Source organism: Coregonus clupeaformis, chromosome 11, assembly GCF_020615455.1.
Source record: "Coregonus clupeaformis isolate EN_2021a chromosome 11, ASM2061545v1, whole genome shotgun sequence".
In the NCBI taxonomy this organism is placed as follows: Eukaryota; Metazoa; Chordata; class Actinopteri; order Salmoniformes; family Salmonidae; genus Coregonus; species Coregonus clupeaformis.
Window position 1 is genome coordinate 50,145,709 of NC_059202.1, and position 8,164 is coordinate 50,153,872.

An 8,164-nucleotide genomic window follows, 5' to 3' on the forward strand; every position below is an offset into this window, starting at 1 on the left:
TTCTCCTCTGAATCATTCAGATGTTCATTGGCAAACTTCAGACGGGCATGTATATGTGCTTTCTTGAGCAGGGAGACCTTGCGGGCGCTGCAGGATTTCAGTCCTTCACAGCGTAGTGTGTTACCAATTGTTTTCTTGGTGACTATGGTCCCAGCTGCCTTGAGATCATTGACAAGATCCTCCCGTGTAGTTCTGGGCTGATTCCTCAATGTTCTCAGGATCATTGCAACTCCACGAGGTGAGATCTTGCATGGAGCCTCATTATTTTAATGTATTCGTCTCGGGCTGTTGGCGGTAGGTGGACCTGATTCAGCTGCCCTGCGCACCGGGTAGGCCAACTGTTGCCACTTTGAACCATTTCATGTGTCTGAAGGTACAAACTCTGTCTTCCCGTGAGATTTAAAGACTTTTAAAACCATGACTAGAGAGAGACTGTCAACGAATACAGCAAAGAGATACTGTTTTTATGAGTGAGTTCATGTTTAAGTTCTTACTCAGCACTGTCAACACTTTGCATTCAACACTTTGATAAGCCATAAAATGCACGTTCTTCCTATTTCCACTCAGCGCTACAACAAGCACTGAATGAATGAGTAGGAAAGTGTATCTATAGACTTGCTTTGTTATTATTAGCGGCTTGGGTCTTTTTTAATATCAAGGAATATTTCACTTTCTCTGTCCATAGAATGAATAATAATAATAATAATAATAATATGCCATTTAGCAGACGCTTTTATCCAAAGCGACTTACAGTCATGCGTGCATACATTTTTTTTGTTGTGTATGGGTGGTCCCGGGGATCGAACCCACTACCTTGGCATTACAAGCGCCGTGCTCCAATTAATAACATGAATTTGTGCATGAGGCAGAAATAATGCGGTGCGACTCGAGTTTCGCCATCAGCTGGAAGATGGTGTCCCTTTTTGGTCAGTGTCAGTGGAGGAAAGGTAGAGAGGAGAGATGTTGAGAGGCGGACCATCAGTCTGCTGTTCTCTCCCTCCGCTGAGACTGACCATCAGATGCAGGCACCATCAGCCCAGTAAAATAAAAAGCAGGTTATTTAAATGTATGCTCACTCAGCTGTGCCTCACAAGTAATACAACAACGGATCTATTACCGGTGTGATCACAGCCTGCCTCAAATTTTGAAATATATATTTTTTTTTTAAGAAACGAACAACAATGCATTGGCAGGGCAATTCCAGCAAAGCCAATATGCAGTGATAATGTATTGGGCCTATAGCTTACTGCACAAACCTCATTGCTACAGTACTGTTTTTAATTGGTTAATGTTGCATAGGCTTACATTTTTTAAGTCATGTTAAAAAAAATCTGAGCGGTAGATCTCGGCTTGCAGATTTCCCTGTTAACTCTATCAACGTTTCCCTTTACTGTGGCAATTGTAATCGAATCAACGCAATATTATCCACTTTTAATGCAACATACCAAAACAAAACAAACTATGCAAGAGATTTTGTTGTAGGCAGAACGCATCGGAGTAGGATTCTATTGCATTGTCACGCACTACTTAGGGCATAAACAATCAGAGCTGCAGTAGGCCAATATGCAAATAGACCATTGCCATATATGGATCTGTGCCATTTACTTTGAACTGGACTGTGTTTACAGCATGGGCGGTCGTGAGTAGCTGCACTTGTTTTGAGATCAAAGAGAGAGCTGCATGTAGCCACGTGTGCACATTTTGTTCATATCCTTTGCTAGTTAGTGAGTTACTAGCCCAGTTATAGATCATTTGTAGTCAGCAATAGGGGAGTGACTGCTTCCTACAAGAGCACAAAATGTGGGCATTTCGAGACATTTTTGAAAGGCTAGTCAGGTAAAGAGCTATTTTTTGTCTTAAAGGGGCAGTGTTGTATTTTGAGACATGCTTGAATAAGCTAAGTAGCCAATAAGCAGAGGGTAGCATAATTTGTCTGATTCTCTGTAATAATAGTATGGGAATAATAATGCGTTTTATTTTGTAAAGTGGTTTCTTGCATCAAACAACACAACAACATTTTCAGTCACCTCCTTGTCTGAATGACAAGTGGATAAACACGTTAATGTCAAGCCCTGCATGCTTGTTTGTTTTCCAAAAGTCTCATGGAATGTAGACCTACATTGAACACCCCACATTGGCTGCTACTGTAGGCTGAATATTAGAACAGCCATTTCCATGTTAAAATGTTATGGGATGCATTTTCTCCATTGTTTTTTATGGTAGGCCACTCTGGTAGGCCTCCATTATGATCAAATAGCCACAGTAGCCTACATGGCCACTGTTAAAACTGTAACTTAAAGTGTGTACAGTCTCAGTGTTCACAGTAAACGCTGGAAGTTGCACAGAATTTTCATAATGTTCAAGTTTGCGCTCAACAGACCTGAAATGTACTCAGTACCCCAGCGAGAGTACAGTTACGGCAGGCACCTAGGCGGCAGGTAGCTTAGTGGTTAAGAGCGTTGTGCCAGTAACCGAAAGGTTGCTGGTTCTAATCCCCAAGCAGACTAGGTGAAAAATATGTTGATGTGCCCTTGAGCAAGGCACTTAACCCTAATTGCTCATGTAAGTCGCTCTGGATAAGAGCGTCTGCTAAATGACATGTAAAAAAATGAGAGTAGCTGCTGCATGTGCAGTAAATGGGGATCCTAAACCAGTGGTCACCAACCGGTCATCGCGATCTTCAAGGCATTCCTTGTCGATCACCAAACATTTCTGTAGGAAAGACAACGATAAAAGCTTGCGCTCCTTTTTTTTGTTTTTGCGCGGTTGGCCGCATGTGCACTTGTTTGAGAACCATGTGCACCAGGTAAGCAAAGTGTTCCCATTTTGAACTATTTAATTTGTCTGAGAAGACAAACTCCGCCTACCCGACAGATCTGTGGTTAAATCGAGTGAGCCTATACTGCGCTGGCCAATCGGATAGCTCAAATCACCGTGCCTACAAAGCTTCCACGACCCCGGCCACAGCAAAGTTTGATACTAGCCTACGTAACATTTAATAACTTTTAAAACCATGACCACAGAGAGACTGTCAAAGAATACAGCAAAGAGCTGCTGTTTAGAGCACTGTTAGCACTAAAATATTCAACACTATTACAAAACATGAAATGCGCTCCTCTACTACTGCATTTGTATTAGCAGCTCGTCGTGTCTATTTTAATATCGAGGAATATTTCACTTTCTCTGGTCATAGGAACAACATGAATTTGTACACGAGGCAGATGCGCCGCGACTCAAGTTTTGCCATCAGGTGGAACACGGTGTCCCCTTTCTCTAGTCAGTCTCACAGGAGGAAAGAAAGAGAGCAGGCATTTCTCTCCCTCCCTCCGCCGAGACTAATGCCGTGTTCAAAACAACTGGGAACTCGGAAATCTCTGACTTCCGACTTCAGTGCGTTCACGACAACTTGGAACTCGGAACAAAACGAAATCCGACAAGGATTTGAACGGTCATCCAACTCGGAATTTCAAGTCGGAAACTCTGGCATCTTTCTAGACCTAAAACATATTGTAAAGTGGTTATCCCACTGGCTATAAGGTGAATGCACCTATTTGTAAGTCGCTCTGGATAAGAGCGTCTGCTAAATGACGTAAATGTAGACCTCCGACTTTCTGACCTGAAGATCACTGACATCATGATTTGAGCTCGTTTTTTCTGAGTTCCCAGTTGTCTTGAAAGCAACATGACCAGATGCAGGTACCATCAGTCCAGTAAAATAAAAAACCTAATTATTTTAAAATTATTACAATTTATGCTCATCTGTGCCTTGCAAGTTTTCTGGTCTTATTCTTATATGATCATGTTAATTTCCACTTGCGCAAACTCAGGGAGACTGGGTGAATCCATCAAAAGATAGAGGCCAGAGAGTTCTATAGTAAAGTCAAGCAAGCTGTGTCAACAAAAAGCATGGCCGGGTCAAAGTTCACTCACTCTTCTGGGCAAAAAGGCTGTCATTCCTCAGTTTCTAATTTCTCACATGCTGGGGAAGGTAAGGATTTCTTCAGCATTGTTGGAGACAAGGTTTATTTCATAATGAGCTGATATGAATTATGGGAAATGGAATGCCTGGTGCCATTTTTACAATATGTTAGTCATGAATGAACGAGGATATCTAAAATCTTAAGGAATTGTTATGTCAACTATTGACTCAGTTCCTGAAAGACATTCCTGAAAGACATTCTCATGTCTGTTAGATAGCAGCATGTTGTGACTGTGAGTTACTTTGTGTTGTATCATTGCTGTTGTTATTGTTATTGTGTAAGGCCTTTTTTGTGTGAACTTTATACAGTATGTGACCATATCTTTGACAGAGCCCTTTCCTCACTTCTTTTCAAGGAGTTGTTCCATTAAGTTACAATGTTGACTGTGTTTTGCTCTACCATTATGACTTTAAATCGATAAGTGTGAACAATTAAATAATGTACTTTACATATACCTTATTGGGAAGGGTCTTTGATCAGTTATTGTATAGAGTGGGATAAGAAAGCGAGAAGAACATAGACCACTCCACTAATTTCACCATTTTGCAAACAGCACTGATATTGGGTGTAGGTTGCTTGCTGAGTGTGCCCCAATAGGTGGGAGTTCATTTGTTCCAACTAACTGGAGCATGGAAAATCTCCTGAATGGTTGAAATGGATGTGTGCCTTGCAGTGATGGGGTAGGCTACTCACTGCTGCTTTTGATGCTGCGAATCCAAGACTGAGAATTCTGGTTTCTGCAACATGAAATTAAGGTTACTTCCTGTACTTTACAAGTATGCCTGTACTTTGTTGCAAAGCAAGTTTCCCTATGGGATATTAAAGTACACTACTCTATTCCTGTGATAATGTTATTTTATGTAACCTGGACATGCAAATTGGAAAAAGTTTGGTCTGAAAGTATTCAGACCCCTTGACGTTTTCCCCATTTTTGTTACGTAACAGCCTTATTCTAAAATGTATTCAATGGATTTTTTTCTCTCATCAATCTACACACAATACCACATAATGACAAAGCAAAAACAGGTTTTTAGACATTTTTGCAAATGTATTAAAAATAAAAATAAAATATCACATTTACATACGTATTCAAACCCTTTACTCAGTACTTTGTTGAAACACCTTTGGCAGCGATTACAGCCTCGAGTCTTCTTGGGTATGACGCTACAAGCTTGGCACACCTGTATTTGGGGAGTTTCTCCCATTCTTATCTGCAGATCCTCTCAAGCTCTGTCAAGTTGGATGGGGAGCGTCACTGCACAGGTATTTTTAGGTCTTTCCAGAGATGTTCGATCGGGTTAAAGCCTGGGCTCTGGCTGGGCCACTCAAGGACATTCAGAGACTTGTCCCGAAGCTACTCATGCGTTGTCTTGGCTGTGTGCTTAGGCTCTGGAGCAGGTTTTCATCAAGGATCTCTCTGTACTTTGCTCCTTTCATCTTTCCCTTGATCCTGACTAGTCTCCCAGTCCCTGCCGCTGAAAAACATCCCACAGCATGATGCTGCCACCACCATGCTTCACCGTAGGGATGATGCCAGGTTTCTTCCAGACGTGACTCTTGGCATTCAGGCCAAAGAGTTCAATCTTGGTTTCATCAGACCAGAGAATCTTGTTTCTCATGGTCTGAGAGTCCTTTAGGTGCCTTTTGGCAAACTCCAAGCGGGCTGTCATGTGCCTTTTACTGAGGAGTTGCTTCCATCTGGCCACTCTACCATAAAGGCCTGATTGGTGGAGTGCTGCAGAGATGGTTGTCCTTCTGGAAGGTTCTCCCATCTCCACAAAGGAACTCGGGTTCTTGGTCACCTCCCTAACCAAGGCCCTTCTCCCCCGATTGCTCAGTTTGGCCGGGCGGCCAGCTCTAGGAAGAGTCTTGGTGGTTCCAAACTTCTTCCATTTAAGAATGATGCAGACATTTTCTGGTACCCTTCCCCAGATCTGTGCCTCGACACAATCCTGTCTCGGAGCTCTACGGACAATTCCTTCGATCTCATGGCTTGGTTTTTGCTCTGACATGCACTGTCAACTGTGGGACCTTATATAGATAGGTGTATGCCTTTCCAAATCATGTCCAGTCAATTTAATTTACCACAGTGGACTCCAATCAAGTTGTAGAAACATTTCAAGGATGATCAATGGAAACAGGTTGCACCTGAGCTCAATTTTGAGTCTCATAGCAAAGGGTCTGAATATTTACAGTATGTAAATAAAGTATTTCAGTTTTTTATTTGTAATACATTTGCAAAAATGTCTAAAAACCTGTTTTCGCTTTGTCATTATGGGGTATCGTGTATAGATTGATGAGGGGGAGAAAACAATTTTAGAATAAGGCTGTAACGTAACAAAACCTGGAAAAAGTCAAGGGGTCTGAATACTTTTCGAATGCACTGTAATTCTTGGATTCTGATTTCTTTATTCTGCTGTCAGTGTTTCCCTAACACATTCTGAGTTGAGATTGCTGGGGAGAGTTTCTGCTCAACTCCTGAGACATGGCATCTCAACATTTCATAGTAGATTATGCAAAAATTGTCAAGTCATCCAGCTAATGCATCATGTTGCAATTAAATGTTTGAATTTGTTTTGATTGTCATAGTTTATTGTTGTTGTACGTGTATATTCTCTAGATTTCTGAAAAATACATACTTATTATTTTCCCTAGATGTTCTCTTCAGAGTCCACCTGTCAGTATCCCAGGCGTTGGCAGAAAACAGACCGGGGGTGGTGCTAGTGAGCACCATTATTACCCATGGCATGCCCTACCCACACAGCGTGAGGTACAGTACAAGAGGCCAAACAAACAAACATATCCAACAGATAACCATTTTGTTTAACACAAAGTTCCTGATGTAAAGGTGTTGTGCATGTTGTTTATGTCACAAAAAGAAATGCACTTTCAGTATTTTATGTATTATTTCATTGAGCTTATTTCTAATGGTATCCTTTGTTTATTCATACCTGAGTTAGTATTGGCAGTTGCTAAGTATCACCGTTTTGCCTCATTCAGCACAGCCAAAGAGGTGGAGGCCATAGTAAGGGGGAGGGTTCATGTAAGGTTGTCCTCAGAACTTGACTACCTAGCCCAGAGTAAGACGTCGCTGAAAGTGTCCCGACAAGACCTGCCCTATGCCATCAGTAAGGTGAGACACCTGTCCACCTGTCAATGTTTGGACAAACAACTAAAAAGTCAGTCAATTTAGTCTTATTCAATTTGAACACCTTGCTTGCCGCACTGTTGTGTGTGTGTGTGTTCAGGGTCTCTGTGGTGGCACCACTGTACCAGGCACCATGATAGCAGCATACAGAGCTGGCATCCCTGTCTTTGTCAACTGACTCAAAATGGCTGTTATTTAGTCAGGATCATTATGAGCTGATAATAAGACACTATAAGGAGTCTTAAATCTTACACTGTCGTCAATTTTACAATGTATTATAAATGCTTCATAATGTTTTAAAGCTGTCTCTTTCTTCTGGCCTACAACGGGTCCTCTGTCCTTGGGTCTACAGAGCGGCCTGCTATTGGCTGTGCCCATCCCTGAGGAGCATGCAGCAGCCAGCCAACAGATTGGGGACGCTATACAGGCTGCACTGGCAGAGGCCATGTAAGGAATGCATTAGGCTCAAAATAGAACATAATATGATTTTTCATATTGGCTGTAGTTGAATTCCTATGTTTTTGGATATGTATTTTGCTTACTTAGGTATTTGATAGTCATATTGTGTTTTGTCAGTATCGCTATAGAGCCCCATTTACTGAGCACTTAGTAATTTGGTTCTCATGGTCTGTCTGTGCTTGTGTTGTTTTTCTGAACGGTTATTTCCTGATCTCTATATAGCTGCTTGCATGGCTGACATCACAGGAAGTCTCCTTATCAGAGTCTCTTTGTTGTTGCGCTGACATGAGAAGAAAAGAAAAGTTTCAGTATTTCACCTTAGTGGCACGATTAGCTCTCTGTTGCCTTCTATTTCCCCCTCTAGTGCTAAAGGTATTAGAGGAAGAGATGTGACGTCCCCTTCATCCTTCAAAAGGTCAACGAATTGACCAGAGGAAAGTCCCTAATAATCCACCAATAAACCGAGGTAGAGAGAGAGAGGTGGAGAGAGAGAGGTGGAGAGAGATAGGTAGAGAGAGATAGGTAGAGAGAGAGAGAGGTAGAGAGAGAGGTGGAGAGAGAGAGGTGGAGAGAGAGA

At 41.9% G+C, this 8,164-nt stretch overlaps 1 protein-coding gene across 2 annotated transcripts; it reads left to right on the forward strand.

Annotated features, from left to right (window-relative positions):
• The first annotated feature begins 6,305 nt into the window (after window positions 1–6,305).
• Window positions 6,306–8,124, forward strand: LOC123491984 (pseudouridine-5'-phosphate glycosidase-like). 2 transcript variants are annotated; one of them, XM_045223578.1, is made up of 4 exons: window positions 6,306–6,750; window positions 6,981–7,113; window positions 7,481–7,575; window positions 7,952–8,124. In XM_045223578.1, the coding sequence occupies exons 1-4, from the start codon at window positions 6,542–6,544 to the stop codon at window positions 8,013–8,015; spliced, it is 501 nt and encodes a 166-aa protein (XP_045079513.1). In that variant the 5' UTR covers window positions 6,306–6,541; the 3' UTR covers window positions 8,016–8,124. The 2 variants fall into 2 exon arrangements, with proteins under 2 accessions (XP_045079513.1, XP_045079514.1); XM_045223579.1 differs by lacking the exon at window positions 7,952–8,124 and adding an exon at window positions 7,810–7,908.
• The last annotated feature ends 40 nt before the right edge of the window (window positions 8,125–8,164 follow it).

Coding starts and splice junctions, on each gene's coding strand:
- LOC123491984 (XM_045223578.1), top strand. CDS start 6,542: ATGTTTGAATTTGTTTTGATTGTCATAGTTTATTGTTGTTGTACGTGT. Junction 6,751..6,980: donor CCCTACCCACACAGCGTGAG/GTACAGTACAAG, acceptor TGCCTCATTCAG/CACAGCCAAAGAGGTGGAGG. Junction 7,114..7,480: donor TGCCCTATGCCATCAGTAAG/GTGAGACACCTG, acceptor TTGGGTCTACAG/AGCGGCCTGCTATTGGCTGT.